Source organism: Strix aluco, chromosome 2 (assembly GCF_031877795.1).
Source record: "Strix aluco isolate bStrAlu1 chromosome 2, bStrAlu1.hap1, whole genome shotgun sequence".
NCBI classification, from domain to species: domain Eukaryota; kingdom Metazoa; phylum Chordata; class Aves; order Strigiformes; family Strigidae; genus Strix; species Strix aluco.
Genome location: NC_133932.1, coordinates 112919863 through 112939208, shown reverse-complemented (window position 1 = coordinate 112939208; position 19346 = coordinate 112919863). Strand labels below are relative to the sequence as shown.

Genomic DNA, 19346 nt, shown 5'->3' with positions numbered 1-19346 from the left:
AACTCTAGTTTCCCCAAGTTTAGAGCTAAGGACTTGAGGAAAGAGAGTGTGTGAAAGGAAAGATGATAGTGAAGAAACTTCAAGTGATTTAGGGTCTGTTTCTAACGGACCTTCAGATACTGTAAGAAACGCAGCTTTCACAGACTTAGTCAAGACTTGATATTGTTTAATCAACCCAAAGAGCCCTCTGCTGTAAGCACATGCCTGCCCCGCATGTGTCTGACGCTGGAGAGGGTGACCAACCACTTCGCAGCTGAGGTCTGCAAGGCATCTCTGCAGCTGAGGATGTTCCCCCCAGTGCCCCAGGCCATCATGGCTCCAGACCTGTCCTCTCCTGTGTGCCTGGGCTGGAGCGCAGACGCTGGGCCACTGCAAGTGGAGGCAGCAGGGATCGACCAGGAACTACAAACTGCTACTGCCACGAGGTACCCCACAAGCTCAAGAGGCAGTAGGTCTCTGGCACTGGTCAGAGATGACCTAAGTGGGGGTGTTTGTATTATTACTACCAAGGCTGAATCGTGTTGTTTAATCTTTTACTTTCCTGGGTTCAGACAATGAGGTTTAAAGATGTGTAGGTAAAGTGGCCAGCATCCAGGACATGGGCAATACTACAGTTCAGGTTGCCTGAACAACCGTATTTTGTCCTCTTTGTACATCTGAATAAAACTACAATCTTTAATTATACAATTGTATCCCATTTCCCATCTCCAGGGATGGACAGGTATTCCGTACCTGTGTGCATATCCAGGATGTGATCTGGGCTTTTTAAATGTAGACTATGACTGCAACGTTTTCACTTACATGACTTCCAAGTTTTCCTTTTGAGTATGGGAGTACATTACAGCTTCTTCTACATTAACAGTTTTTAGCCACTTAAAATGCACATTTTTTTGCCAAGCACTGCCATCTCTCTAACACTTTCCACAAATTGTACTCATGTTTAGAAAAGAGAAGAATTGAACATGTTGAACTAGCTCCAAAGGTAAGACTATAGACAGAAAAGTGCATTTGTTTGTTCCTCTAACGCACATTCAAACCAAACGCAGGTGACACAAATGTAACTACATAAAACATCTGCTCTGTGTTGAATGGAGAGTTAGCCTTGAAAAATTAAAGTCTGCTTTGAGATTGCTCCATTGAACAATTCTCTTCAACTGCTCTTGCCTGTGGACATAAACTGAGACAAATCACAGAGTGTTACTCACTGTGGGCAGGAATTTACTCACCGAGAATAGGAATTTGTCTTATTTTGTTTCTTCATATTATTTTCTTACCGAAAGTGCAGTCTAAGAATCAAATTCTACTGTAGAAGAATGGGGACATTTCTTTACCAGTGATACCTAGCTGTGCTGGGGCAGATGTGGCTTCATTCACCTTGACCTACACTCTACTTGTGCTGCACAGTCAATGATTTCAATTTAAGATTTTCAGAGTATGGCCTTAATTCCTCATTACTTTTTACCTACAGCTACTTTTTATATTTTCTGTTCTGCACTGAATTTAGCCATGTACTGTGAAAGAAATAACAACTTTATGACTCATGTATTATAAATTCTTGAAAGTCACCACCTTATTTATTTAAAGCAAACATGAGTAATCATTAATGAATTCTCATACAGTTACTGCATACACAGTTTGAATAAATACCTCAGACCAAGCATGCTACACCCTGTTCCTTTATGCTGAGGCATGTGTCCCCTTCAGCGTGGAAACTAACGGGCTTATGGGGGAAAGGGAATCATCAAAAGATCACATTTTGAAAATACCTATTTAATATCAGACAGATAATTACTACTCACATCCACAGGCCACCACATAATTCTGCCTCAAGGAGTCGGTGGTGTACATAAACCAAATATTTAGGACTTTCAAAGTATGATCTGATTAAAATAACAGTCTAGTTCCTTTCATTTCCCTTGTGGTGGTTTTCTTTTTAGAAATGATTAAATAGCATAATTCTTCTAATGATTCATTTAGTTTATTTTTAACTACACCAAAGGAAAATACAAAGGAAAGCTTCTTCAGCAAACATGTTTTTAAAGAAGGAAGAAAAGCTGTATTACAAAATATGATAAAGTAATTTAGCATCATTTAGAATAGCACATTCAGCTAATGACTGAAAAGATAGCAGTGTATGCAACACTTTGTATTACACTGAACTAGTGAACTAGGTTCCTATCCTGGAATGGAAGCTTTGACTCCTTTATACACTGTAAATTGGATACATTGTGATTTTGTGAATCACTAAGGAAAAATATCCAGTGTTTCCTACTCCAGTCTGAAAACCAGCAGCTGAAAAATATCTGCGCAAGAAGTAGAGAGCAGGTATTTGAACAAGCCCTAAGGCAGCTTAGCACTTAAACATGTGGCAGATCTGTTTTCAGCAAAGCAATTAACCAGGCAGGATTCACTGTTCCAGCAATATTAAAATGCAGGCTGGATGTTTTTCTAAACATATGCCATAATTCAAATTATTAGACTGGGGAGGTACTAACACCAAAATTGGGCTAGCAGGTTTCAAATACATTGTCTTAATGGCCTTAAAACATATGATTCAAGGACATACAAATTCAAGGAGATTAAACAATGATTTACATGCTTTACTCAACTGGGTGACTGAAAGCAAGTTTTGGTTGTCATCCTGCATCCCCTGATTTACTTTTCAATACACCCTCAATAAGTTGCTCTGTGGCACTCCATTAGTAACGAATCCCACCTGCTAATGGTGTAAAACTCACTAACCTCTAAAGGGACAAGCTGATACCTCCATCCATATTACCAGAATCTTCCAGTACACTCTGGGACTAGGACTGGAACTGGGACTGGGACTGACTGCAGTACCCTCACACTGCTTACAGTCTGAACAAGGCAAGAACGGAGGGTGACATGCTGACCCAGCAAAACCTGGTGAAAGACTTATGGGTCTAGGGTTTTCATCCCCAGTGTAAACTGGAGGTTTCAGATTGAGTTATACTAGCTAGATTTAGCTTTTTTGGTATTGCTAACCCAGCTATTTGTATTAAAATTATTAGTCATTGCTTGGGGCACTGCAGAAAAAATGTGTACCTTGCCTATGGTTTTGCAGTAGATGTGGGTATTCCTATATATGGGCTCATACAGAGACATCAGTGTCTATTTGCAAATGTAATTTCATTATTGCTAATGAACTGACACTTAACCAACAGTGGACTCTGGTCCCAGTTCTCCATCAATAAAAGTGAAGCAACAAGGTATTCTTAGTGATCTGAAATACACAAGTATTTCATATACTGAACTGTAACATGTATCACATCATCACCGCGCCATACAAATATCATTTCCCACAGCTCTATGCAGGACAAGTTGAAAGCTGTGGCAGAGGAGCAGAGCTCATGCACCACAGACTGATCATCCAGGCAACAAGCTGCAGGAGGAAAAGGTACAACTCGGAAACTCCTCCCTGTCCCACCAGGCAGCCTCTCAAAAGCCTTGGCACTGCTGGGTGGCTTTGGCAGCCCTGGCTGTCCCAGACAGCTGATGGGTTACGGGTTACAAGAGCTGCACCATGACAGGTAGAGAAGGTGTGTTAATCCATCACATCTGCAGCTGTTGCTTGAAAATTAAGTTGGTACTAACACTGCACCCAAAACATTTTCAAATAAACATGGAGAGAAATAAATTACTCTTTCTTTCCATTCAATCCAGGCTGTACACTGGGTACAGAATGACATAATATCCTTCCTGAAATTGGAGCTGTAGTGAGGACCAGTATCCTTCAAACATGACCAGTTCCTGAGACCTTGCAAACAACTGCTTTTTCCTAATTGCCACAGAAACTATTTTTTTTTTTCATTTCTTTTCAAAGCTGGCCAAAGAACTATGCATTGTTTTCTTTATAAACACAATAAAAGTTTCATCACTATATCCCTGCACTTCTGCCAGAGTTTGACAGTCATGGATATAAAGAATCTTACTGGAAAGCAATACAGAATTAGCCACTCCATTTAACCGCTGCTGATCAGAAGCTCACACCAGTTTCTGTGATATTTGCCAGATATGACAGTAAACATTGTTAACTCTATGCCTGCCCATAGTTAGCAGAATCAAACATCTTTTTGCAAGCTGTCAAGAAAGTGACTGTCATCTTCAGGATTTAATGTTTTTTTATGGCAAATACATGACATACTCTTTCTCTTTTTCTGCATGTAGGACCACATCCACTTTGGAAATTGGTATTCTTGGAAACAGGATGCTACACAAAACTATGATCAATACAAAACTATGTATGGATGGGCTTTTTAATCTGGAAAAATCTGTACAGTTGGCTTTTACTTTTTTATCTTTGCATTAACGGTTCTGAAGATGATTTTAAATTGCACTCACAGGCCAAAGGATTTCTTCTGAGGCCAATCCGCATTTAGCTTTAGTGCCATAGATATATATTCAGAAAACAAAATCAATACAGCTGTAATGAGTGCCTAGATAACTGCATAAGCAGCTGCAGAAAGCCAAGTCAGCAATTATTTTTAAGGACATGTGACAAGTTTTCTAATTCTCTGACAGTTACACATGCTTGTTTCCAAAGGATGTTATCCCAGCTGCCTTCTTCGAGCTGCTCTGGGCTTCTGCTTTTTTTTTAACTGGATGATCATCCATTCTCTCTCTGTGCTTTACCATAGGCAGGTTTTACCTGTAGCAATCAGAGCAGATGTAATGTTGGCAGTAACTAACTGCTCTGCCAGTCAGAAAAATGAACTTCAGCACCTAAGCCACTGCATAGTTTATCATTAAAAGATAATTTAGTTAAATAGCTAAACATGCACCAGTGTTCGTCTCTTGGTTCTTGGTGTATGTGTGCATGTGTAGAAACAGAAAAGTATGAATGACTATTTCAAACTCTGACTCTATCCAGATTAGTTCAGAATAGAGACAGGAAAAGAGCCTGAAATATGAGGCATTAAAATCTGTTCTCCCACGGAAGAGGGGACCTGCAGACCCTGCGACAACGCCAGGCTAGGGAGGGCTTCTGCCAGTAACTCACCTTGCTGAATCTTCGTCAGTAGCTGGTGACGGGCGAGAATCCTGCTCATCCTGTAGGGAGGGCGCCTGGCGGTTTGATCATATCGCAAGTACATCTCCTGGCCCTCAGGTGACACCGAGTTTAGGTAGTAACAGCCGGTGCCTGAAGTCCTGGGCACCTGCTTAAACATCTCTGCTCCTTTAAAATCACTCCGTCCGTCTCCGCTGTGGCTACTCCAGATTATAATCAGGGTAATGAAAGGAGGGAGGCAACAAGCCCTAGGGAGCTGAAAAGAGCAAGCGCTTTAAAAGAAAAAGGAGTGCCAAAAGCTACAACTCAGGATTCCTGCTTCTCCCACATGATCCGCACGGGCCAATCGCTCCGAGTCCAGGCTGTGGAAGTGCAGCCTGCCGGAGCGGGACAGCCAGCCTGCCCCAGCCCCCGCTGCCCCCCGGCCGGCCGGAGCTCACCCAGCACCGAGGGGCTGCATCGGGCCGCTTCTGAAAGCAAAGAGGAAATAGTTGACGCTTAGGTATGCCTGGCTTAGAGTATGCAGGGCTGCAGAAAACCTTTTCTTCCTCTGCTCCACGCTACCCAGCTGTCGACTCATCTCTGGAGAAGATGCCTGTGCTAGTTTTCTAAAAATCATACCCCTGTTTGCCAAGAAAAAGTCCGTTTACGGAAGGGCTGTCTGAATCCCCAAAACCGCACGGTACAACGAGCGCTGGAACAAATGAAGCCCTTGGGATGAAAAAACGAATCAACAATGCCTAGCAGGAAGCACTCAGAAATGACCGAAACCCAAGAGTCCCTAACATTAGTGTTACCCAGAACTGGGCACAGCCTGGAAGAGGGGAAGGGGATGGAGAGATTCTCTGTTCTTCAGGTTCCCCACCATAACTTCTTTTGCTTTTTTTAACAGAGGGGCATCTGTTTTCATTCAGTCTTACGTATCAACCACTGAGTTTGCAAAACATGCCATTTCTTTAGTTAATCAAATGGAAGCAGAACATTGCCATTTTTATCAGCAAGCAGGGAGCAAATCTGAGTAAAAACTTATTGAAAATGCCCTCCTAGTAAGCCTATCAAATAATTTTCCACTACATTTTAAAATGCCAATATTTTGGTTTAATACACCCCTAACATGAGCTGATTTCTAAGGGAGCAAAGCTCCTGTCAGGGAGTTTTGTGATCAAGACAGTTTGTGATATGAGCACCACCAGCCCACAGGAAGCAATTTCACAGCCCTGGAGATCAACTTCATACTGTCACAAAACTAGAAATGACAGCAACTCAGAAGGCTCTTCCACCCACCCGGCTGAACAGGCTCCTGCCAAAACCCATGTGCAGACAGCAGGGCAGGGGAAGGCAGATGTGAGGCAGTGGGGTGGCGGCCAGCACGGATTCTGCACAGCTCAGGAACCATGCCCACCTCCCAGGTTCATGCCTCTTCCCATAAGGCCAGTGTCAAGCTCGGTGATGGGGAGCCGACAGCGCTGCTGGAGTGGCTGCAAGCCCCAGGCAGGAGGGCCTCAACCCTCATCCCAACCCATGGGGGATCTTGACCTTCCCAGACTCCACTTGGACATCTACCTGCAGTGACATCATTGTCTGTGTCCTGTTCTTTGGCCTCAAGGCCAACAATATGTCATGACATGCCTTTGTACAATGGAGCTCTCCTCCCACCCCCAGCCTGGATGAGGCTGCCCACCAGGGCAGGACCATGGGCTGGCATTGCCTGGGACCTGCCTGCCGCAAAGGACAGGGTCAGGCTAGCTTCCAATGCAGAGGTAGCTACCTAAATGTGAGGGGGGAAAGGACTGTTGTCTCGTTCACAATTTTTCATTAAAATTGCGTTCTGTGCAAACCCCTTAGGGCAGAGTTTTACTGCGATGCAATCTGTTTTCATTACACCTTATGAATTTTATTCCTAATTGACATGGGACTTTTGCAGTGCCATAAAACAGAGAAATAAAATTCTGGGTACTAGAAATTCAAAAAATGAATGCTCTAGACTATTATTACGATCCACAGCACCTGCAAGTCCTTGCTGGTTTCAGCTTCAGGCATGGCTGTATGGTCTAGACTCCCAGCAGGGATGTCAAACTCAAGACAAAAGAGGTGGCACCACTACCATCTATACTCCCAAACAGGGCTGGTCACTGGCAGCCAGGGAGTGGGAATGACCAGTCTCCCCCCTGCCTTGCTGTGCAAAGCAGAGAGGCAGGATTGCTATGCAGGTATGAGTGGAGAGAGCCTGAGCAGCAGGGACGGGATCGTTTCCATTCCTATCCCAGCTTGCCAAGTCAGTGTGTCAGTCACTCAGCTGTTATCTTTCAAAGAATAAATATTCCAGAGACTCCCAAGTGTCAATGATGTGCACAGTATTTATCCATAGAGACAATACCACCATGAGGGGAAATTCTTACTTGATTAATCTACAGTCCTTTGATCTAATTCTACTTATAAAATGGTATTGCTAGTGGAAAAAGCAATTATTAACATTTCATAGCACTCTGTTTAAATTTTCATAGGGATTTCTTTTTCTGTTGGAAAATGCATTGACTTTTTCAGCTAATGGGTTTCTGCATTCTTCCTTGCAATATTTCCAAAGACTAGGAAGCATTTTAATAGAAATATAATGCTTCAAAAGCCAGCCCAAAGAAACAAAAACCAAGGCAAGAGCCTGCGTAAGGTACTGACTAGGGAACAAGTCCATTAAGGGCTCAACAAGCCCAGCTATATGCTTGTAACAGAGAGCAAAGCGCCAGCTCCAGTGCCCCTGTGGCTGCGTGTCCTTGCCACGTCCCTGTCAGAGTGTAAGCGACAGGGCACTGTGACCTCTCAACTTCCCCAGCAGAACATCTCAGCAGTCTCGAAGGGCAGAACAAGGAGCCTTCGTTGCAGGGTGATGACTTTCCCTTCCTCCCAGACACGAGGGTCCAAACACAACTTCAGGGCTGGAGGGCTGCTCCAGGCTCGGCGTTGCCGAGTGCTGCCTCTGCCGAGGCTGAATTCTTTGGCTCCAGTCCAGTACTTACATAGTAGTCAAATAAAACAAGAAACAACAAGAGTTAGCTGGTCTCGCGGTATTCATTTGAAAGTTCCTGTGCTTGAAGTTGTGAACAGTGGAGGAAAGTAGTCCTTACTGCATACTTTTAAAATGACTGTCTCCTGATTTGGTGACTGCCTTGACACTCACTGTTTATTTTCAAAAATGCGTCATTCAAATGAGGAAACCTCTTTGGCTGTCAATCTTTCAGACAAAAAGTACTACAGAAGCTTCAGCTGTTATGTAAGAGTGCTAATTAATATTTCAGTCTCAGTCTACAGACTGTTTCTGGAATAGTTAATAGAGCAACAGTGAACTTCATGTTAATGCATCTCATAAAAGCACTTCAAAATAAAAGCTTCCCCATGTGTTTTACAAAGGCTGTGGGGGAGCTCTAGCACACACCTGAAATCGCTGCTTGTCACAACAGCAGCACAGCCTATGAGATGGAAACCCAACCCCATGTTCCCATGCCGTGACTGATCCACGCAGCAGTGGAGATTCCTTCATAAAACCACAGCTGGAATTAGTGATTTTTTTATCTGAATCAGAAATGTCCACACTTACATCTATATTGTAATTCCTACACGTCACATCTAACATGACAGTCGGTGATTTGATGGATACTGAAATTTTCTGGAAGATCGGGAATCTTTAACTAAAGGGTTATTAATACAGCACAGCGTTACTGACATCTGTGCAGTATTAGTATAATTGACAAATTCAGTTCAAGGATGTGTACTCTCCTCTGGATGTATTCATAGGCAGAACTGCAACACTTCATTTTCTGTTCATTGATTTTTTACATCTCTCTGCCACATTTTCTCCCTGAAATTGCATTTGGGGTGAGAGGGAAAGAGTAAACGATTCGCAGGAAAAAAATGCCCCAGGGCTACCCACATATACCAAAGGATCCCAGGCAGTACTTGAGATGTGCTTCCATTTCACTGAGAGTGGGGTACCCTAATCAGCTGCAGAGAGAAGCGCAGTGTACTCCAGAAGAGCGCAGTGTACTGCTGAAATATATCTGATAACAAACTATCCAATTATGACCAGCTTTTCTGAGCAAAACAACAATGTGAGTTTCTATGCACAACCTTGGCCTTAGAGTATTACTTATGTAGGCATGAGTCAACACTATAGGCAGTAGGGCAGTTGAGGGTAAATTGAGATGAACAGCACTTTCCCACTTGTATTCCCATATACATATATAACAGGACTGCTTATTCACATCTTATAATGCACCCCTCCTAATTAACTGTGAGATAGGTCCATGACGTCGTACCTGGCACAGAGTTCTTCGGGTTTGGATTGAACCTGCAGTTCTCACACTGTAATCAGCCACTTGATCTTCCCGCAGTGACCCATTTCCCTATTATTGTTAGTTGCACTTATCTTGTTATATCACGTCTAAAATTAAATGGCAGCTTGATGGCTTCTCTTCATTTGAAAGCACTGGTGCTATGAGAACAGCACAGCTTCCTAACCACTGGAGTAGCACAGTTGTTATTAAGATTAGTGACATATAGTTAGAAGAAGCCGGAAACTCTTGTTTTCAAGTCACAGAAGAAAAGAAATCAGGCATCTGCTTTTAACTTGTTGATTTCCAGATTCCCTTCTATAATTCTGCAGGTAGAAGAATAGTTCAGTTTGCTGGATTATGGCCAAAACGCCAATATCCTATATATGCAATATATCCTATATTGGAGTCTTATCCACATATCTTATCCCTATCCTATTCACACATCTTATATTCTTTACCTATATCTGCCTTTGCAGATGCCTGCACAGCAGCTCATGTGTTAACAGCAGGCAATTCCTCCATTCTCAAATTTAGGAAGAGAAAAAAAGTGATATGCAGGGAACGCAAAGCTGTGTTTGTGATGAGGTTTTCACTTACTTCATGTGTTTTGAATCCTATCTTTGGGACCAGGACTTTTAAAAGCAGAAGTTCATTGCCTGCTGTTCAGGAAAAATGTTTTATATTTGAATGTAGATGTTTGTTTGAGAGCTGAGCTGGGATTACTACAGGCTACAAACTCATTTATATAGGGCATGAAACAGCAGGGTCTCCAGAGCAGCCAGAAATGCTTCCCTCTGGCTCAGTGGCACTTCGACCGTCTTCCTGTGGCCATGCTGGGACGCCAAGGCTCTGCAGCTCATCTGGGCCTGCCAGGAATTGGACTGGGGCAAAAGGAAAATAGTTTCTCTGAGATTTCAACATTGTCGGGAAGTGGGATGGAAGCAGCTAATAGCTGTACAGCATTACAACAGAGGATCGTTTGACTGGAAAGCCTGATACTGATGTGTTCTGGAGGCAAGTCGGCTGCTATGTCAACTGTCTGATAGTGAGTTTTACAAATGAGTACTGCTAAGCAAGGCTTCCTCTTATGCATGAACAAGACAGACTTATAGACACCCTTGATAAACTTCAATCCAGAAAAGGCTTCTGAATAGTACATTATATCCTTTTCCTCTGTTCCAGCACTCCTGTTCCAGCATCAGAGGATTATCCATTTGCATTTTAAGATCCACTTTTTGTGAATAGTACCAGCATAAGAAGTATCTCCTGATTACAAAAGTGTTAGCAGCCTGGCCAAACCACAGAAGGCAGCTCTAATACAAACAGAAGATTAGAAATTATACACAAGCTCAGTACAACAAGAGTAGTGCATTTATGGGTACGAAGGATGGTAGGGAGAAAAGGGAGGTAACTAACTGCCCCACCAGCCACCCAGGCAAACTTACAGAAATAAGGACACATGCAAAAAGCCAAGATGAGGGCCCTCACAAGACAGCTGAAGTGATTCCTCTCATCGGTCCTCCCATAGAGGAGCTCAGGGCTGTTAAAACAACAAAATGAGTAGTAAAAGATTTGAAAAAGGCTCCTCCAAGATCCTCTTCCAAGAGATCATAAAGAAGCTCACCTATCAGGGATAAAAAGGAAAAGACCACTTGTGGCTTAATGGCTGCTTAAAGATAAGAAGCAAAAGTAGTAATAAATATTCTATGTTCACAATGGGGTGAGGTTCCCAGCAGACTCCCACAGAGATTAGTGCTGGAACCTATTTTGTCCACTATCCATACATGATTATTATAAAGGGACTGAGCAGTGAGATGGCAAAATGTAATGACAATACCAAATTAGTCTGGCAGCCAAAATAGAAATTGGTTGGAAACACTGAAGGTTCTTACAATACTGATTGAGAAAGCATTAAAACTGTAGCTTTTGAGTGCTGATAAATGTACTGGAGACACCCTAAAGGTACATAGTGCACAGTGATGACATTTAATGGAGCTACTACCACTGAGGAAACAGACTTGGATAGGTTTATGAAAATCCAATACAAACACACTGTAGGAATAAAAAAAGCAAAGAGGATTTTAAAACTTTTCAGATAAGTAATTGAGAGCAAACCAACAAACATTGTTACGCTATTACAAAGGTCTGCCTACCACCTGGTAATGCTGGGGTCTTTTCTCACAGTGGATGAAGTTGGGAATGGTAAGTGAAATGATTGTGGGGCAGGTACAAAACAAAAGAACATAAATATTTCTTCATATTTGTATAGCTGGCCCCTGGAAGTCATTGTTAGAGGATGCTGTGGCTGCCAGAAATTAGAAGAGTTCAAAAAAAGATTAAGTAAATTCTTGGAAGAAAAATCCAGCAAAGGCCATTAAGCACAAAATTCTAGCTCCTGGCCCAGGACCTCCCTGAACCACATGAACACAAGTAGGCTATACAATGTATACAGCATCACTACACGCTTATCCCAGTGTTACATTTTTCCCAAAATAGTTGCATCTGCCTGCTGGCCGACACATGATACTGGGTTGGATGGAGCTGTGGTCTGACCTGAAGTGGCTGGTCTGTATTCTTACGTGAGCTAACCAGCCTGTACCCACCCTGTGGACTATGTAAAAGTGGGATCCTAACAGCATGGCTAGTGCATAAATGCATCAAAATAACTGCTCCTGTGGTCTGTGGCTGGAGCCTGCAGAACAGCCAGTATTTCCCTGGGCACAACCTCTCTGTGACCTCTTGTCACATTTACTGGTGAAGTGTAAGCCAGTGGTCTGCTGGCCACAATGATGGGCTCAGAGGAGGTGACCTTCCTGTCCCTTCTGCTCTCCCAGGGGGTTAGAAGGGACCAGGTGCTCCTGACTGGTGGGTAAAGTCATTGGAAGGGGACGGTTGTTTCGTCCAGTGCCTGGCTGCTAATTTAGGTATTATGGTCTAACTCCTGTTCAGTTTTAAACATCACATTTTTTTTCAGTCAGACCACACCAGCATATGAATATAGACTCCACTGGCCTCAGCTGAACTCTTCACAAGCCAAGAATAGCCAGCATCCCGCAGTGAGAAGTCCCTAAAGACAGTGGTTCTCAACAGTAAATAAATAAATAAATAAAAGTTGGATAATAAATAGAGTTCAAAATAGAGGTCAAAAGAGAGGAAGACATTTCAGGTGGCAGACTTCCTCTGCCAAAGTATTTGGAGAGTATTACAACAGGAATGAGCTAAAAGTAGTTTCCATACTCTTATTGCAATTCCATCTGCTAAATCTATACCCATGTTCCTAAAACTAAATCCCCAAGGAACTGTGTAAATATATTTAAGTAGTGGTGGGCTAATACACATCTTAATCTCCCAGTCTCACTAACAAAGTGTTTGGCTAACACAGTGATAACATAAGAAAGTGTTTAGATAAACTTAGTTTCTTATGTTATCCAAATACATTGTAAATCCCTACACAGCCCTACTGCTAATGTCACTCTGAACTACAGGCAAACATTCCTAGCTCAGCTGAAGGTTCATGCCTTCACAGACTTCATGTGAGGGCTTCGTTATTTATTTTCTTTTCAACAGGACTCCAGGACCATGGTGATGAAATGGGCAAGAGAGGAAATATTCAGGTTTTGATCTGGTTTTGAGAGGGTTTTGTTTTCATCTCTTTGTGCTAGAGAGACAATGCCAAAGTTAGATTTGTAAAAATTAAAAAAAACAACCCACCAAGACAGAACAGAATAGCTCTTGGGAACACTATTTCAAACACTGCAGCATGGGACTGGTGCATGGGAACACGAAATTCTCCAGGCTCCCCGAAATCAATGAATATTCATTGCAGATTTCAGTCTCTGGCCCAGTGAGGCAGATGGACATGATGGTTAGGGCACAGGACTACCTGGCAGTGACTTGCTGTAAGACTTCAAGGAACTTGTATAACCTGTCTCTGTACCTATTTCTTGACTGATAACAGTAATCTTTGCCTTGCTTAACTATTTTGGTACATATATGTAAAAAAAAAAATATATATATATAATTTTGTAGGGAGATTCATTTTCATTACAAGCTATATCAATCCACTGGAGGCAGGCTAAAGTCTACTCTAACTGCATGAACCAAGGAGAAAATACCTTTCAAAATGGTCCCACACCTGTAGTGGGTTCCTTCAGATGAGACATTTATTGCCTAAACTTGTGGAATGCCACAGATTTCCCAATACATTATTAAGTGCATGTTATCAGATCTTATAAATACTGCATAACAAGGACGTAGTGTTTGTACATGTGGCTCGACAGAGCCTAACCAATGCACTAACCAATGAGCTGGGTCTTGACTCTAGGGCTGGACTGCAGCCTAGCACGCAAGGAAGTACTCTGCAGGATGCATATAAAGCACTGTTCACTAACAGTTAAAATATCTCCTTTTTTTCTACAATCCCCAACCCATCACCACTGAGACAGCCATCAGGAACAGCAAAGCCATCCCTTTGCTGGTTACTGTTCCTGGCAAGCCAGAAAAGCTGGGATTTTGGCTGATGCGTGGTAGAAGTTTAGGCTACAGTGGGGCGGCAAGTGTTCCTGGGAGAGATGTCCTCTGCAGAAGCTGGTTGAGCCTTTCTGCCTCCACCTCTCCCATCTCCCTAACGAAGCAAACTGAATTAAGCCTTGTGGCAGCCAGCATCCCTGGTACAGTGCAGGACCATCTGGCCTGACACGTGGCATTCCCGTGCTTTTGCTGTGAGGGTGAGTGAGGGCACTGAATCCAGCACAGAGCTGAGGTCTGTCCCCATGGCATCTGGGTATGTGCTTGCCCATGCCCTGGAGAACAGGGTGCACATGGCGTTTTCTTCCCTCCCCCAGATTACCAGTTTAGGCATCCCAGAATCAGAGCAAAGTTCCTGCACAGAAAATAGTGTGGATGAGCAGTGGATTTGGTCACTAGCCCAGCTTTAAGGCTGACCCACCACATCCCTGCAAGTGCGACCAACACACTTGCACACTTACTGGCTGCATAATTTCAGCCATACTGGTGCCTAATTAGCAACCTCACAAATAAAGAAGCCAGGGGGAATATGGGACATGCATGTATCACTTATCCCTCACCTGAAGCTAGAATTTAGCATAATCTACATCAACTTCTCTGTACAGTACCTTAGTTGCCCAATATGTCTGAAACAGAATGCCTGATACCCATAGCTTTTAATCCCAAATTATTATTTTTCCATATCAGAAGATTTAGGAGTATCAAACGGTCATATATATATGTTGTGGTTTTTTTCTAAAAAAACCCTCCAGTAATCCCTGGCAGTGGAACAGTTTACAATATAAATAGATATTCATTAATTGGACAAGTCCCTACCAAGATTTTCTGTCTCCCAGCAATCGACTGCTCTGTGCACAACTATAACTTTACATTTCTAGACTCTGTTTTTCTTTCTTGCACTCTTTTTTTTCCCCTCACAGTTTGCACTGCGCTATATAGACACCACAGAGCTGATGTGTCTCACTGGATAAAGTCATTTTGGCCAACAAGCTGCAGGTGCTTTTTTTACGGAGTGGAAGCCTGCTAAAGAGCAGAAGCAACGCAGAGGAAAGGGCTTCCCATAGCTCCCTTGCCAGTCACCACTCTGCTTCTCCTGAGAAAGAGCAGGCAGCCTGCCTCCTCTCCTTCCCCACAGCCTGCCTTCTGAAAATGCTTCCTGTGAGCAGGAAGGACCAGAGAGAGCCTAGAACCTGAAGCAATGCAGGCAGGGTGAATTATTCTCCAGCAGATGTTCCCTCCTTCTCCCCCCACTCCCCATATCAGCTGTACTGCCTTGGAGCATATTCTCTTTCTCCACCTCTCCCTTCTCTAGCTCTATACAACTACACACTCCCTTGCACATCCTCCTCCCGCCTCAGCAAGCACTTACCAAGACTTCTCTTCTGTCGATTCCCCCTTTGTTCAAAATAGGCAGACCAAGAGAGCTGGTTGATAAGGTCCATACCAGCTGTGAATTTCTTTTCCACTCTCTCAATTCCAGTGTGATGAAAATATTGCAGTGTACCCTCTGTTTATCCTGGCATCCTATCACAACCCTCTACTAGGCTTCCTCCCTGTCCCACTTTCTGAATATACAGCGCTCTTTCAAATCAGCTCCTCAGTGTTCCTCATTTGTTGTTGTCTACTTAAGGTGTTGCTCCATGTTTATGGAATGTAGTTTTACTGGAAAAATTCCTTGGCCAAAACCTTCAAAAGGAACTACTCATCTTGGGTCAATTTTCCATGGCACTTGCAAAGCTCTGACTTTCTGGGAGTGCTGGTTTCCTCAGTCTGAACATAAGACCTCTTTGAAGTATTTCAAGTTGGGCAACTAAAAATTGCAGAACTGAAATTGCACCTGACCTTTGAAAAAGGTTGGTCCTGTTTATGTTTGCCAATCTTTTTTCCTCTTGTTCAATTAGATTTTGACAGGTAAGTGCTGTTCTCAGCTATAACGACATGTAATTAAGGCAAAACTGGGTCCTGAAAAAAGAGTTTCCAGACCATGCTTCTGTGGAGGTCTTTTACTCCAAACCAGAATTCACTGATTACCCTATAAGTGCTCAGGATTTGCACTTCTGTAGCTGAGATCAGAATTGGCTTTAAAGTACTTTGTATGTACTTTGTATTTGGACTGCAAAAGAATAAACCAGAGATTCACGCATTTCAGTCTTTATTTTTCCTCCTTTTATGTCCTGGGGAATAACATACTCACTGGTTCCTAATATGTTACCAAACATAATAGGTTGGATGATAAATTAAAACCAAATGGAGTTCTGAACATTTTGCTTTCAAACCACTAGTAAGCCCGTATTGCTTTAAAAATAAACTTTGTTCCCACTTTGCTCAGATTAGCGACAGTTCATGTGACAGGGAGGCAACTCTGGCCATGCCACCTGTGAATGATTTGAAAATAACTTTTTAAAATAGCAATTGTGATGTGAGGGATTACACGTCTCCAGAAGATTACAAACGGGAAACAGACTCTGTGTCTCACCAGCTTAGGTGTAGCTCAGCTAGGAAGTGCACAGTCACATCGTAAACCTCCCTTTTACTTTGTTCCTAATTGGCAGCCTTGTTAACAACATTAGCAAAGAAATATTTACTGAAACCTGGAAGCTAAGAGGTCATACCATAAACTTGTCATGTCTTTATACTCTTTCCTAAGGATCCACTAGCAGCTGTTTTGAAAAAAAAGACACCTGAGGCTGATGGACTTTTGCTCTGACTGAGGACACCGTACCGAGTACAATAAATATTCACACATCTGATAACTAACTAGTAGTTTGAAAAGTGAACCTCAAAACACACTTTAAAACATGCAATCTGCATGGTTGTTGCCCTTGTTGCTTAGCTAAACTAGTCAGGGATCACAAAATCACACAGCTTTTATTACGATAAATTCGGTATGTCTTCTAAACACATCTAACTCACAATCTGCCTCCCCAGAATAAACTGGAAATGGAGAAATACATTTATGCAAGGTTCAGATACAATGGCTGGTTACTGTTGGAACGTGTAACTTTAAGTACATGTTCAAGTGCCATTGAAGTCACAGATGCCTTGTCAGCTCAATCTCCTGCTTTGCTTACTTGAGCAGGTACCTTAAAATGAAGCCAGAGATGTTATAAGCAGCAATGCCTAAATTAAACTTCTGCAATGCTAGTGGCTCACTGATTTCCATATCAAATGCACTCAGGTGGTAGCTGAAGAGATGGCTTTTTCCCTGCCTGTCACTGATGCAGGCAGGTCTTTGGTGCTGTCACTTGGCTAGGATTATGGAAAGAAATAAGCACCACTGGAGGGCAATTCATCCCCCTTGTCTCACACACCTATTTCAGGATGACAGGACTTACTTTCAGAGGTACGTATTTCTGTTTTGACTGTAAAGGACCTTGTGTGACTAGCTCAAGCCTTTTAGAAGGCATCCCCACTAGACTCATTGCTTTCAAGTCAGGGCAGATGCTTTTCACCCTGTACATTATTTATAACGTGAATCAAGACTGTGTGGATAGAGCATAACATAAAGCGTGTACTCTGAGGACTAAACAAAACCTAAGTGGAAAAGGAATGAAGATTTCTTTTCTCAGGTATTTCTGTCAGCTGGTACAGCTTAGCTGACTTGGCTGCTACATTCCCATTTTGGGATCCAGCCTTGATCTGGAGATCAAGTTGAAACTGTGCTTCAACAGGGCTGACAGGTACCTCAGTGGCTGTGCTGCACACCTCAGAAAAGCCAGGGAAATGCTGACATGGATTGTACTCACACCACATTGGCAAGCCAAGTCTTAGGATGCTGTCCTTGGGATGGGTGTCTTTGTCTCTACCATTTCACTAGCAGGGTCTGCATAGAGAAATACTGAAAACTGCTACATGCTAAGGGACCCAGGGAAGAATTAAATGTTAACTTTACAAGAAGTACTGTACTGCACAACTTCCTACTGATTATTTCCTACTTATCATGTTATTGCTGACTGTTTCGTCCCCCTGAAATTACGTGGACATGTATGTTTTACTCAGGATCTACTGGCAAAACTAATTGAGAGATGAGTCTTCTGGCACAAAACAATGTCCTCTATTAAAGAAATAAGTCATTAAATAAGAGCATCCATAAATAGAAAGGGTCGGAAAAACAAATAGGGGGAAGCATCTGGTTTGCAACATCTTTGCACAATTTGCAGTAGCTAAATCCAGACCCAGTTAATGACCTGTTTATTTTCCAAAATTTCAATAAAATGCCTTGGCAAAAATTTAATCTGTCTCTGGAGAATGTCTTACTTCCTTCCATATGTTGCCCGATCTGTCACAGCAATAAACTTCTTCCCAGTTTCAAGATCCCTAACGACTGCACCAACTGATGCTTTCTATAAAAGAAGGGATAATGGTTCCAGCCCTCTAAAAGTCATGATCCTCCCTTAAGAGAAAGCAACATGAAGGAGTGAAAGAGCGAGTGAGTGCCCTATGTTATAGCCTCTATCGTGACCCAGAATCCAGAGATTTAAACCAGTTCCTACCTACAATCTCTCCCAGCTGTTTTATAATCTCTCTGAATTTGATAGTTTCTTTAAAATGCTGCCATGCCATGATTAATGTATATGCCTTGGTTTTGTAACACTTGTCCTGCTGTCCTTGTTGTTCAGGATGACTTCAAAAGAAACAGCTTAGGCTGTTTTGTAATTACGCATGTTTATGGTTTTGTACAAAATAAAACAGATGTTTCAGAGTCAATTTTATTTGGTGGTGTCTTGTCTAATCTAGATTCTGAAATGTATTTGATTTCTATTTGAATCAGATTAGGTATAACATCCTCTATTTCATTATACGCCAGAAATATGGATGTTCTGGTACCTTCATGTTTCTGATGAACTCATGCATCCTACCACATTAATTTAATAGATAATATTTTTTAAAAGAATACGCTCTTGGTTTAGAGGTTAAATGTAACAAAACAGATGAGTCCGCATGAGTCAAACACTTAACCACTGAAATTTATGAACTATTTAAGTGCTCTGCTGAATTAAGGCCATAATCAAATTATCAGTTTTGTTCTGAAGTAAAAGCACTTGGAGCTGTTAGGAGCACATAGAAAGAGCAACTGTAATTATCAAAATATTCATTTGCCAAGCTGATGTAAAACTATACACTTCTCACTCTACAAAATATTTAATTTTCAGGAGTGATGGAATGAGTCAGGTCAGGATGATAAAAGCCATTCTTGAACCAGAATCCAGAGCATTTCTGCTGATTTTGGAGAAGTTGCTCTTTACTTTCCTTAATGTAACTGGTAGGAAAAAAAAAGGTCTGAATCTTTAACTGGTAACAAAGCTTTAAGAGTTCTTCCTAGGAAAGAAACTGGGCAAAACCCCAAACACCTCACCATGTGGCACAAATTCAGGTAGAGGTTCAATGTATGTATGTTTGGCTATGCACATTAATGGCAATTACTGACATTTTGAAAGCTGACTGTGTCTTTTTGGCTGTATAAT

The 19346-nt window shown here is 42.3% G+C and overlaps 1 protein-coding gene across 11 annotated transcripts in view; it reads right to left on the bottom strand.

The window, feature by feature from the left end:
• Nucleotides 1–19346, bottom strand: part of STARD13 (StAR related lipid transfer domain containing 13) — a 328586-nt gene that overhangs the window by 117723 nt on the left and 191517 nt on the right. Inside the window, exon 1 of one of the 11 annotated variants that reach the window (XM_074815863.1) lies at nt 5021–5221. The exons of the other annotated variants lie outside the window; for them this stretch is intronic. Within the exon in view, the coding sequence (XP_074671964.1) occupies nt 5021–5189 (169 nt within the window). The 5' untranslated portion in view covers nt 5190–5221. Of the gene's footprint in view, nt 1–5020; nt 5222–19346 lie in introns of those variants that run through there. 11 annotated transcript variants of the gene reach the window in all.